This window comes from Schistocerca cancellata, chromosome 6, assembly GCF_023864275.1.
Source record: "Schistocerca cancellata isolate TAMUIC-IGC-003103 chromosome 6, iqSchCanc2.1, whole genome shotgun sequence".
Classification (NCBI taxonomy): domain Eukaryota; kingdom Metazoa; phylum Arthropoda; class Insecta; order Orthoptera; family Acrididae; genus Schistocerca; species Schistocerca cancellata.
This window is the reverse complement of record NC_064631.1, coordinates 24166282-24180696: the sequence shown is the minus strand read 5'-3', so window position 1 is coordinate 24180696 and position 14415 is coordinate 24166282. Positions and strand designations below refer to the sequence as shown.

At 41.8% G+C, this 14415-nt stretch overlaps 1 protein-coding gene across 1 annotated transcript in view; it reads left to right on the top strand.

Annotated features, from left to right (window-relative positions):
- The first annotated feature begins 1928 nt into the window (after positions 1-1928).
- Positions 1929-14415, top strand: part of LOC126190774 (CCR4-NOT transcription complex subunit 11) — a 111214-nt gene continuing 98727 nt past the window's right edge. The window contains exons 1-3 of the mRNA XM_049931308.1: positions 1929-2178; positions 2254-2345; positions 2797-2945. Of these exons, the coding sequence (XP_049787265.1) occupies positions 2141-2178; positions 2254-2345; positions 2797-2945 (279 nt within the window). The 5' untranslated portion in view covers positions 1929-2140. The remainder of the gene's footprint in view (positions 2179-2253; positions 2346-2796; positions 2946-14415) is intronic.

The window sequence follows — 14415 nt, the reverse complement described above, 5'->3', positions numbered from 1 at the left end:
CCATGGCCTGTGTCGCTATTGTGTGTGTGTGTGTGTGTGTGTGTGTGTGTGTGTGTGTGTGTGTGCAAACATGGTTTTAAAGTGTTGTTGAAGCCTCAAGTTATTTCTTAGTTGATGCTGTACTGCATTAATTTTTATATCAGTGTTATGTTGATCCAATAAACAAAAGAACTACATGGAAAAGGTACGAGTCATGTTTCACACAGTTAAAAAAATTAAAAATTGAGATATTGTAACCATATACGTGAACAGTAACTAAATGTGGTAAAACTGCAAATTATGACATATCATGTATACCCAAACAAAATAAGCTAGTAATTACAAACTTGAGCATTTACTACATTGAAACTGAAGTATAAAACAATCAGATCATACATTACAGGTATTTCACATTATAAATTATAATTTCACATTATAAACTACAAAATCACTAAAACAAGTACAGTATTAAACTGAGTATAAATAAATTCAGTGATGGGGTATCCTATAGTATTCACTATCAAATATTACATGCATGTGTGTCATTCCTAAATTAAAATGGAGAGATGTTTACGTGAAGAAATACATCAAGAGAGTAAAAAGACTTTAATGTAGAATAACTTTGTTGCAAATAGTGACGTGTGGAAACAGCAGCACGCGGCGCCACACCCGCGTCAAATGTCATGCCACTTGCTTTGGCGACGCTTTAGTTGCATGCGGTAATCCGCGGTGGATGTGGCAAGACACAAGTGTAAAAGAAGATCTTTGATCTATCTAGGTGGAGGATGCTAAGTTCACCCAACCTGGATATGATGTGACGTCATTATGACGTAACACGCTTTAGTCGATTAACACACCTATCGACTTTTACGAACGTTCGAGATTCTAAACTGTCGTCAGCTAGTGGTTTGTTTTGACACGTGCGATTCTGATAACTGCTCAGGTGTGGCAGCAGTATATGTATTTCGCCAAAATAAAAGTAAAAGTACTGGATATTAATAGAAATATTCCTGACCGTGACCTTGAAAACACCACGGACAACACGTTTCGTAACAAAGTGAAATCTTCTTATGTCCTGACCAGATTAGATTGTGTGATTGTTGTATTGAATGCTTACGCCGAAAATAATATTTATTTATTATCAATATTTTAGTATGGTTTCATACAGTTGGTCTTGTCAGTACATATTAGATTGTAGCAGCATACTCTTGCTGACTTTTTTTTCTTAATTTATATAGCTGAAAGAGAACTCGTGCAAGTTTGTTAGCTAAGTAATTTATATGTCCATCCCAAGATAGTCTTTTATCAACCATAATTCCAAGTAATTTTACACTCGGACCGCAGAGACAGGTACCTTAGTGTCCAGTAATGACTGGTGTGTAGAATGATTGAATTTCGAACTTAAAAAGAAAAATATGAGGCATTGTTGAAGAAAAATCGTCGACCGGAGATGAAATACGAGGGGAAGTGGATTTCTCAATGTAATCTTAACGAAAGGTTAGTGTCTTGACGCATCTAGAGATTTTGGCTGCTGAGTGCTTCTTCTCACCGAGTACAAATAACCGACGCACTTCAGCTGGGTCAGAAGTACATCAATTTCTGCTCGAGATTCACAATAACCACGCAATTGCCCGTCGTCATCGATGCTGAACTCTTTCAGATTTTCTCTCATTAGTCTCTCGAATGTTGAACACATAATTAGAGACGAGGAAACGAAAAACAACGCACAGGACACAAACACAGTACAATACACGATTTAAACGCAAGGAACGCAAAACAGATTTCAACGAATGGTGCAGAGCACAGCGCTACTCTGTCACAACCTCTCGAAAGTTCACAAAAGTCGAATAGTCGATATACGGTTTCTATCGTTTTCGACGTAGCGTGTATACGTCATAATGACGTCACATCGTATCCAAGTCCGGTGAACTTAGCATCCTCCTATCTAGGTTCTTGCGGCGGAATCATATCTTTGGTTTTGTATACATAAAAAAGATGCGTCTGCTGAGTTTACCTAGATGTTTTATGTAAATGGCGTGTTTTGTGTAGTGTGGCGGGAGAGTGTCATATTGTACTAATGAACTTAGTACATCTACATACATCAGCATCACATTCGGCCCCCAGTTTCTAAGAACACCAGATTTATTGAAAAGAGAAAAAAATGTCTCTGTCAGTTAAAGAATTGTCATCTTTACTAAGGTAGCATAACTATACATAACGGGCTTAATTTTACCATATCGTGAATTATCTAGTAAGTTTTGTTTCCTTTGACAGCATTCTTAGCGAGGATAATGTTGATAACCAGACACTGGAAACACTATCTGCCCAAATGCATCAGTGCTTTTCTAAACAGGACTTCTACAAGGGTATGTTACGTTACTCCAGCGGTTACACGTGACTACTGTATTTATATTATCAATAGATAGAATTTGTTCATTATATTTATTAACTTGTCTCCGTTTATTTTACAGTACTTTACTGAGGATATTTAATTAGATATTGTATCTGTGGTCAATAGAATATCAAGATCTTCAATTTTTTAATCTTTTGGAAAATATTTATGTACATTTATTGGCGTTTAGTTTAAGCGTATAATAGGCATTTCAGCGTGCGTTTCGACAATACATGTAATTTTTAACAAATTGAACATGAATATTTATCCTCTTAATATCTGAACATTAATTAACCACTGTCAGAGGCGTTTACCATGGATATCTTTTTTATATACCTACATTTTGTTGATAGATATCAGTTGGAATATTTTCAATTAACTCTGGAAGTAGAATCAGTTATAGAATTTTATGTTTTCATTTATAGTGGGATGTGCAATTATATTGCTACTGCAGCAAGCAGATCTTTTACCCAAACCGACGCAGCGAATGGCTGCTATTTGTCTTCTACATGAACTGTATAGAGGAGAAGGGATGTCAACAAATCCTTTTGCTGCAGTGTTTGTGCACTTGTTGGTAAGCATGACATTTTTCTTTTGAATTTCTTGTACTGCTAGTATTATACTTGCCTTGCTATACCCAACACTCTTGATTATTAACTTCTCATGGCTGGGATTCACAGTCATACAATATTTCTTAAGACATCGTAGTCGCCGTTGACTGTATGAAATATTTATTATTACAATTGCAACTTCTGCCTCAGGTCCACTTTCAAGTAACACTGCAAAAGTTACATTCTTTCAGAATATAAGACTATCTGACATGAGTACATGCCGTCGTCAAAATGCAGCCTTTTGACTGAGAGGGTCCCACAAGATCCGATAACTACGACACAATGTTACCATCATTCTAATGATCTATCACAAATAAAAACTCAGGTGCACTGACAACATGTGGAGCTAAGTCTGTAGGTGTGAAAATACATGCTCAGTGCACCTGAGCTTTTACTTGTGATAGATTATTAGAATGATGGTAACACTGACAATACGGCACATATTTAACAGCATATTACGATGTAATAAGTGTCGTACTCATCGGATCTTGCGGGACTCTCGCAGTCAGAAGGCTGTGTTTTGTCGACGACATGTACTCATGTCAGATAGTCTTATATTCTGACAGAATGTAACTTTTGCAGTGTTACTTGAAAATTGCCCTAAGGCCAAAGTTGATATCGTAATAATAAATATTTCATACAGTCAACCACGGCTATGATGTCTTTTAAAAAAACTCTTAATTGTATTTTCTGTGTATTAAAATGATTCTGGCATCACGCTGTGTGACTGTATACCTTGGATTTGGTGATGCTCTCTGTTTCCATGGTTTTAGTTAGAAATGGCAGCATTACAAAAGCATCCGATTCCACCCATCTGCTTTGACCCATGACATTGTCACTATGGCAGAAATGCTACTTTCAGCTTATACAAAATAGCGTCACTACATAAAAATGCCAGTGAACACAGACACAAGTAAAATGACATAGTAACATCTCACTCAAAAAATAAAATGAAACTGACAGGACAACCATGGAAAGTTGGGTGTTGAGAGTGGGGACAAGCTAAATATATAATAATAAAAAAAAAACACTGCACCATCTCAAAACAATATAAAAAAAATTTGAATTACACTAGTAAAACTACAGAAATCGGACATTTCCCTTGACTTATATAGCTCAACCACAGATAACAATGTCGAAAACCAACACCTGCTACCCCAGAAAGGGGAACTGGACATTTACCTTGACCTAGATAGAGCTACTGATACCAAAAAACAAACAGCTACAACTCCGAAAAGTGGAACCAAAATCAGCAACTCAGAAACCCAAATACCCCATATCACTACATCAATTAAAACAAAACCAGCCAACCATAGATATATGACTCACAAAACATAAGAATTACCAAAAATGTGCAGAAACTATATGACAGACATCATGTCATCATCCATCTCAAAACATAGTGATACACTCATGAACTTTACTATCATATCCATAACTAACAAGAAAAGCAATAACAAAAATTAAGCTTTTTTCTGCATAACAAACTAATCAGACGTAACAAAAATGCCATACACATAAACAATGAATGAAACAAAAAAGAACACTAATAACTGACTAAAAACAGTTCTACAAACCACCATTGTCTCACCAACTATCTAAACTCAAAACCATGTTAGCACAATGACAACAATAACTCAAATGAACCCAGTACCACACCTTAAACTCAGCATGTCTACATCCTCCATCAGAGGGCACCATCAAATATAACACATCTGCAAACATAACCAACTCGAAACCTCCATGCTGTAGTGACGTCATATGCCACAACACTATTACGTCACAGGTCAATGCAGATGGGTGGAATCGGACACTTTTGTTGACCCAAAATGGCAACACTCTCTGTTGATACATTTGTTCTTTTGCTGTTCATTTCCATGTATGTTCTTTATTTTTGTTGGTATGTGTGTTCATTAGTATAACAAAATATTTCAAGTGTGCTACCTCCAACCATGATTGCTTTGCTTAATCACTTTACTGAATACTAAAGCTAAAAACAATAGATTATGGGCCCAGGCTACCCAGACTGCCCAGTAAATGCAGTTTGTTAAAATTTACAAAACAGAAAATAACTAAGATAAGCAATCTGTTTGAAGATGTAATTATGGCATTAAATTCATTACTGCTCATAGAAAACATGTCAGGCAGAGACAACTACAATAAGAGGCAATTTGCAATGAAAATGTATCTTCAACATAGAAAAGCCATGGGAATGTACCTTGGGTGAAACAACAGATAAGTTGGAAGTGAGCAATGCTAGAGCCAAAATAATAATTGCATTTGATTCAGCAATTTACGTGCACCTGCAGAACACAACCACTGCCAAAGACACCTGGAACGGATTAAAGCAGGTAGTGTATATGAAGACTGAGGACTTTACAGGAAAATTGGTTTGTTGACTACACTCCTCACAAATTGACTGGAGAACTGTACATGATAATAAATATTCAAAATAATTTCCATTTGTAATAAATTAAATACTTTGAATTTTGAAGTGAAACGTGAGTGGGTAGGGTGCATTTTATTGTCAGGATTATTGGATGACTGCAAACCAATGATTATGAGCTGAGAGACTACCAGTAATTGGAAACTCTATTAAAATTAAATTTTTGTACCCCTCAGGGGCTCAGCATTCATTTTTTGAGTATGGGCTTGGCGACCCCGGGGTTCCTGAGCTTGGGACTGGTAAGCCCCACCAGTCCTCTGTCACCATAAGCCCTGGCATACTTCAATGACCACCGTGCAGCGCAGCGGTGGGATGTTGTGTTTCGGAGAATGAGGTTCTTGACTTCACCGCCTGGACTGCGAGGAAGGTACCCAACTCTATAAAAAAAAAAAAACTCATCCTCAAGGTGTGCTATGTGCTGAGGAGGTGAATGGCTGTTGAGGTGAAACATTCTTTAGCGAGAAACCTCTGGGGCACCTGCCGCACCCCAGTTGAATCAGGCATGCAGGGCTCTGCCTGGGTCGACGGTAGTTTCCCTAGCGTCTTGTGGGATTCTTATGGAACTGTCTCATGAAACTACTACTCCTGACGGGATGGGTGTACCATCAGGCAACACCTACACCCACTCCTCAAAGACAGCTCGGTTGGTCAGTCCTCTCGAAAAGAAGTCTCTGAGTAATAGTAACAGGGCATTAGTGTGCCATAACACTTTAATTGTAATCAAGCGAAATGGGGGAAGCTTTGAGAAGATATCCCCTTTCTATATTAACAAGGCATTGGAAGGTATTGGTGGGTCTCTGAAAAGTGTCAAACAACTACGTAATGGAACGCTTTTGGTGGAAACTGCTAATTCCACCCAAATATCTAAGCTGCTGGGATGTAAAGCCTTAGGTGACTACCCAATCGAGGCTGAATTGCATAACACACTTAACTATAGTAAGGGTGTGGTTACCTGCTCCGATATAATGGAGATGGACCCCGCGGAGTTGCGTGAAGAGTGGAAGAATGTGGGCGTCAAAGAAGTGCAGAATTGTATGAGGAGAGTCAGTGGCAAATTGGAAAAATCGGCAACGTTTATTCTAACGTTTAGTACTCTCAAATTACTGGAATATATCCTTGCCGGCTATATCTGCCTTAAGGTTCGCCCGTTTGTTCCTAACCCCATGCGCTGCTTTAAATGTCAAAGGTTTGGCCATACCAGTATGGGATGTAATGGGAAGGCTACATGTGGCGATTGTGGAGGCTCCACTCACAAGTCAGGGACTTCTTGTACACTTCCTCCGAAATGTGTTAACTGCTCTGGGGATCACCCAGTGTGGAGCAGAAAGTGTGAGGTTGACAACGAGGAAAAGAAAATTCAAGAGTTGAAAGTACAGAGACGCATACCCTATGGTGAAGCTAAAAAGGCTTACAAAGCCATGCAACCATTGGGTTTTGCAACTTCTTTTGCATCAGCCCTTAAAACACCAATAGCTAAGTGTGATGCCTTCACACAAACTCAGACCACAGATTCAAGTACGATCACATGCACTTGTCCTGTACCTGTGGGGGAAATGCTCCACTTGCAACTGATGTCGCTCGGAAGCCATCAGCGGTAGATCTACCACCTAAGCCACATATTACTCCCCAACTTCAGAAGCCATCCCAGCAACCCAGGCAGCCTCCTCCTCTTGTCAGTAAAGAAAAACGTTTGTCCACAAGTAGTTCTAAGTCCAAGAAAGTGGTAGGTAAGCCTTCGGATCGACGAGTGCTCTCCCTTTATAATGGCGACTATGCTCTTGAAGATATGGACTTCCAATCAGAAGAACTAGAGAACACGGAACCGGCTAACGTTCCCCCTGCCCTCCCCGGTAAATCACCGCCTATGAGGAAGAAAGGAAAGAACCATCATCGCTAACCAATGGCTTCCATAGGGACTTCTGTGTTGCAGTGGAATTTGAATGGATATCACTCGCATTTGGAAGAATTACAGCTGCTGGTCCAGGATAAACCATTCTGCATCTGCTTACAAGAAACACATTTTAAAGTCACAGACACACCTACATTACGGGGCTACCACATATATGGGAAAGACGATACTACCGTAGGCAGGGCTAAAGGTGGAGTGGCTATTTTTCTTGATGACAGATACCACTCCTCTGCTGTCCCCCTTGCCACGACCATCCAAGCAATTGCTGTGAAAGTATTCTCACCGTTTACTATCACAGTGTGTTCTTTTGTACCTGCCCCCACCCCCCGCCCCCCTGACACTTTGGATGCGGACGCACTGGCAGACCTCTTCCAGGCACTCCCTTGCCCATTCCTTCTTGTGGTAGACTTCAATGCCCACAATGTGCTGTGGGGCTCGGCCACTACTTGCCCCAGGGGTAGGCTGATCGAGCGACTCGTCCATTATGAGGATATCTGCCTTCTGAATGCAGATCAGATGACTCACTTTTTCACAGCTACAGGGTCATTTTCAGCTATTGATCTTTTTTGTTCCTCAGCTATTGCAGATTCAGTTCAGTGGGAAGTGGCTCCACATTTACATTCTAGTGACTACTTCCCAGTGTGGATTCATCTGCCGCCTAGGACAGTGACCAGCAGGAAACCACAGCTGGATGATACAAATGGCAAACTGGTTACAGTACAGTCGACAGGCTATTTTTGAATGAAAGGATTGTGCACAAGAAGCGGTGGCCCATATCGCTCATGAGATCCAAAGGGCTGCCGCAGAGCCCGTCCCCAGGTCTAGTAACCATCTCGGACGATGGCCTGTACCGTGGTGGAATGACAACTGTTGATTGGCAATCAGGGGCAGATGGACAGCTCTTTGGAACTTCAAACGGTGTCCAACTACAGACAGTCTTCATGTCTTCAGGTCTGCGAGAGCACATGCAAGGCGAGTGATCAAAGAACGGAAGAGGGCTTCCTGGAGGGAATTCACAACTTCCATTAACCGGTCCACTTCCGCGGTGCACGTTTGGGAATGAATAAGACGGATTTCAGGCAAGGGTAGTCCCCATCCCCTTACGGCCTTGTTAAATAATGGGGTCTTGGTGGACATGCCAGAAGAGATGACTCACTTCTTTACTCTTACTAAGTCTTCCAGACAAGCTCCTGCTGTTCAGGTATTCCATCGGACTGCAGAAATGAGGAAGCTCAATTTTTTTCTCACATGATGAAGAAGTCTACAACCTTCCATTCTCCATGTGGGAACTGGAATCAGCTTTATCTGCAGCCAAAGACACTGCTCCAGGACCTGATGTGATCCTTATACCATGCTTCGTCATCTGTGCCCTGAAGCAAAAGGTCAGCTCCTCTCTTGTTTCAATCAGACTTGGTTTGATGGACAGTACCCCATGACTTGGAAGGAGGCAATCTTAATTCCATTCCGGAAACCAGGTAAGGACCAGAGCGCCCCCAACAGTTATTGGAGTGTCGCCCTTACTAGTTGTATGGGAAAGACTCTTGAATGCATGGTCAACTGCCGCCTTGTCTGGCTGCTCGAATCCCGAGGTTACCTGAGCCGCTCCCAGTGCGGTTTCAGGCACTACCGTTCCACTCTTGACAACTTAATTCTGCTGGAGACGGCGATACAGACAGGAGTCCTTCTTATGCCGAAACCATTTAGTTTGTGTGTATTTTGACCTCACAAAAGCATATGACACTACTTGGAGGTACAACATCTCTCCAAACTTCACGAATGGGAACTACGTGGACACCTGCCACTTCTGATCCAATCCTTTCTCGAGGACAGGTGTTTTCATTATCGCATTGAAGATGTCGTATCTAATTGCTATGTTCAGGAGAATGGTGTGCCCCAGGGCAGTGTCCTCAGTGTTACATTTTTTGCCATCGCTATCAATGGTATTTCCTCTGCAGTCAGGAGCCCTGTCAAGTGCTCTTTGTTTGTGGATGACTTGGCAATCTTCTACTCTTGCTCTGATCTTATGATGATGACGAGGCAGATACAACTGACCATTAGGATGCAGGGAACGGCCCAGACAACTGGTTTTCGGGTCTCACCTGAGAAGACTGTGTGTGTCAATTTTAATCGTGCTTGTCGGAGTTTTAACCAACCAGCTTACAATGGGGGACCATATTTTACTTTCTCCAGAGACAGTGCCCTTTTTGGGTTTATTATTTGACTCAAAATTAACATGGCTTCCACACCTAAAAGACCTATGAACAAATGGCTTCCGGTTGTTGAACGTTTTAAAATACCTTGGTGGAAAAACATGGGGAGCTGACAGGTCCCGCCTCCTACAGTTTTATAGGGCATTTGTTCGATCACACTTAGACTATAGCAGCGTGGTCTATGGATCGGCCCGTCCTTCCTACCTGTGGATGTTAGATGCTGTCCACCATGCAGGCATTCAGATATCGAATGGAGACTTTTGGACCAGCCCAGTCCAGAGTCTGTGTGCAGAGGCTGGTGAACCACCACTCTGGATTCGGCACTGGTGCTGAAACTCTCAGTGTCACCCCAGTTGTTGGCATTTAGTTCAGTGATCAACCCGCCTTCGAAAGTCTATTCAGGAATTGGCCCCACGTGACCCAGCCATTTCGTATACGTGCTACGGCCTGCCTCAAGGATCAGGATCTCTCGGGCATGAAAATACATACCCAGGGATGGAACGCACTGCCGCCTGGGTGTCTTCGGAGGCCCAAAGTGATTTTAAGCTTGACGCAGTACCTGAAAAATTGTACTCTAGATATGGTTTTTACAACTTTGTTTCCATCTATTTTAAGTATGTACCATAGTTTCCCATGAACCATGGACCTTGCCGTTGGTGGGGAGGCTTGCGTGCCTCAGTGATACAGATAGCCGTACCGTAGGTACAACCACAACGGAGGGGTATCTGTTGAGAGTCCAGACAAACGTGTGGTTCCTGAAGAGGGGCAGCAGCCTTTTCAGTAGTTGCAGGGGCAACAGTCTGGATGATTGACTGATCCGGCCTTGTAACAATAACCAAAACGGCCTTGCTGTGCTGGTACTGCGAACGGCTGAAAGCAAGGGGAAACTACAGCAGTAATTTTTCCCGAGGGCATGCAGCTTTACTGTATGATTAAATGATGATGGCATCCTCTTGGGTAAAATATTCCGGAGGTAAAATAGTCCCCCATTCGGATCTCCGGGCGGGGACTACTCAAGAGGATGTCGTTATCAGCAGAAAGAAAACTGGCGTTCCACGGATCGGAGCGTGGAATGTCAGATCCCTTAATCGGGCAGGTAGATTAGAAAATTTAAAAAGGGAAATGGATAGGTTAAAGTTAGATATAGTGGGAATTAGTGAAGTTCGGTGGCAGGAGGAACAAGACTTCTGGTCAGGTGACTACAGGGTTATAAACACAAAATCAAATAGGGGTAATGCAGGAATAGGTTTAATAATGAATAGGAAAATAGGAATGCGGGTAAGCTACTACAAACAGCACAGCGAACGCATTGTTGTGGCCAAGATAGATACGAAGCCCACACCTACTACAGTAGTACAAGTTTATATGCCAACTAGCTCTGCAGATGACGAAGAAATTGAAGAAATGTATGATGAAATAAAAGAAATTATTCAGACAGTGAAGGGAGACGAAAATTTAATAGTCATGGGTGACTGGAATTCGAGTGTAGGAAAAGGGAGAGAAGGAAACGTAGTAGGTGAATATGGATTGGGGCTAAGAAATAAAAGAGGAAGCCGCCTGGTAGAATTTTACACAGAGCACAACATAATCATAGCTAACACTTGGTTTAAGAATCATGAAAGAAGGTAGTATACATGGAAGAACCCTGGAGATACTAAAAGGTATCAGATTGATTATATAATAGTAAGACAGAGATTTAGGAACCAGGTTTTAAATTACAAGACATTTCTAGGGGCAGATGTGGACTCTGACCACAATCTATTGGTTATGACCTGTAGATTAAAACTGAAGAAACTGCAAAAAGGTGGTAATTTAAGGAGATGGGACCTGGATAAACTGGAAGAACCAGAGGTTGTAGAGAGTTTCAGGGAGAGCATAAGGGAACAATTGACAGGAATGGGGGAAAGAAATACAGTAGAAGAAGAATGGGTAGCTTTGAGGGATGAAGTAGTGAAGGCAGCAGAGGATCAAGTAGGTAAAAAGACGAGGGCTAGTAGAAATCCTTGGGTAACAGAAGAAATATTGAATTTAATTGATGAAAGGAGAAAATATAAAAATGCAGTAAGTGAAGCAGGCAAAAAGGAATACAAACGTCTCAAAAATGAGATCGACAGGAAGTGCAAAATCGCTAAGCAGGGATGGCTAGAGGACAAATGTAAGGATGTAGAGGCTTATCTCACTAGGGGTAAGATAGATACTGCCTACAGAAAAATTAAAGAGACCTTTGGAGAAAAGAGAACCACTTGTATGAACATCAAGAACTCAGATGGAAACCCAGTTCTAAGCAAATAAGGGAAAGCAGAAAGGTGGAAGGAGTATATAGAGGGTCTATACAAGGGTGATGTACTTGAGTACGATATTATGGAAATGGGAGAGGATGTAGATGAAGATGAAATGGGAGATATGGTACTGCGTGAAGAGTTTGACAGAGCACTGAAAGACCTGAGTCGGAACAAGGCCCCCGGAGTATACAACATTCCATTGGAAATACTGACGGCCTTGGGAGAGCCAGTCCTGTCAAAACTCTACCATCTGGTGAGCAAGATGTATGAAACAGGTGAAATACCCTCAGACTTCAAGAAGAATATAATAATTCCAATCCCAAAGAAAGCAGGTGTTGACAGATGTGAAAATTACCGAACAATTAGTTTAATAAGCCACAGCTGCAAAATACTAACGCGAATTCTTTACAGACGAATGGAAAAACTAGTAGAAGCCGACCTCAGGGAAGATCAGTTTGGATTCCGTAGAAACACTGGAACACGTGAGGCAATACTGACCTTACGACTTATCTTAGAAGAAAGATTAAGGAAAGGCAAACCTACGTTTCTAGCATTTGTAGACTTAGAGAAAGCTTTTGACAATGTTGACTGGAATACTCTCTTTCAAATTCTAAAGGTGGCAGGGGTAACATACAGGGAGCGAAAGGCTATTTACAATTTGTACAGAAACCAGACGGCAGTTATAAGAGTCGAGGGACATGAAATGGAAGCAGTGGTTGGGAAGGGAGTAAGACAGGGTTGTAGCCTCTCCCCGATGTTATTCAATCTGTATATTGAGCAAGCAGTAAAGGAAACAAAAGAAAAATTCGGAGAAGAAATAAAAACTTTGAGGTTCGCCGATGACATTGTAATTCTGTCAGAGACAGCAAAGGACTTGGAAGAGCATTTGAATGGAATGGACAGTGTCTTGAAAGGACAATATAAGATGAACATCAACAAAAGCAAAACGAGGATAATGGAATGTAGTCGAATTAAGTCGGGTGATGCTGAGGGAATTAGATTAGGAAATGAGACACTTAAAGTAGTAAAGGAGTTTTGCTATTTGGGGAGCAAAATAACTGATGATGGTCGAATTAGAGAGGATATAAAATGTAGACTGGCAATGGGAAGAAAAGCGTTTCTGAAGAAGAGAAATTTGTTAACATCGAGTATAGATTTAAGTGTCAGGAAGTCATTTCTGAAAGTATTTGTATGGAGTGTAGCCATGTATGGAAGTGAAACATGGACGATAAATAGTTTGGACAAGAAGAGAATAGAAGCTTTCGAAATGTGGTGCTACAGAAGAATGCTGAAGATTAGATGGGTAGATCACATAACTAATGAGGAAGTATTGAACAGGATTGGGGAGAAGAGAAGTTTGTGGCACAACTTGACCAGAAGAAGGGATCAGTTGGTAGGACATGTTCTGAGGCATCAAGGGATCACCAATTTAGTATTGGAGGGTAGCGTGGAGGGTAAAAATCGTAGAGGGAGACCAAGAGATGAATACACTAAGCAGATTCAGAAGGATGTAAGTTGCAGTAGGTACTGGGAGATGAAGAAGCTTGCACAGGATAGAGTAGCATGGAGAGCTGCATCAAACCAGTCTCAGGACTGAAGACCACAACAACAACAACCACCATAGTTTTATCGTTATTTATACAGATGGATCCCAGCAGGGGAATGCTCTCGGTTGTTCTGTGGTTTTCCCTGAAAGGGTTTTTAAAGTGCGTCTTTCAGAACAATTTACAAATTTTGATGCAGCGTTATATGGCATTCTAATGGCACTGGAGAGGGTTCACAGACATCACCGTACGAGTTTTCTTGTCTTTTCCGACTTTCTTAGTGCACTGAAAGCGCTTCACCAAGTGTATCCGGTAGACCCGCTGTTTCAGCTCATCCATGACTGCTTCCAGCAGCTCTAACACCGTGGAAAGAAGGTGATCTTTTGCTGGGTATCTGGCCATGTTGGGATACAGGATAACGACATGGCTGATAAAGCTGCCAAGGAGGCATGTTGGGATGGTGCTGTCCATCAATGTCCCATCCCATTGCACGCCATTATCTCATTTTCTGACAGATGCATCATGCGTCAGTGGGAGACTGAATGGTTGCAGGTGTCGGACAACAAACTGTGGTCACTCAAACCGACCACAAAAGCTTGGCGAACTTTGTGTGAGCCTCGCCGCTGGAAGGAGGTTTTGCTTAACAGACTGCACATCAGGCACAGCCCTTTCACACATACCTTCCTCCTCCAGGGGGGAGGATCCACCTTTCTGTGAAGTTTGTGGTGTGCCGCTTTCAGTTTAGCATATTGTGGCTACGTGTGTCCTTTATACTGATAAAAGGGCAGCCCTTGATCTTGCTGGAGATCTGTCCAAAGTCCTTGCAGATACCGATACCAGTGTTAACAGAGACGTGAAATTTTGTTAACTATCAGACCTCATCCCTAAACTGGCGGGGAAGGGCAGCAGACTTTAGTACGTTATAAACTGCTGTGCGTGTGGGGACAGCCTTCGTTCCCACCCATGAGATTTCATGTTGATTTCTCATCAAGGCAGTAATGAGCATGATGTCTCCAGTGCCCCCTCAACCCAACTCATCATC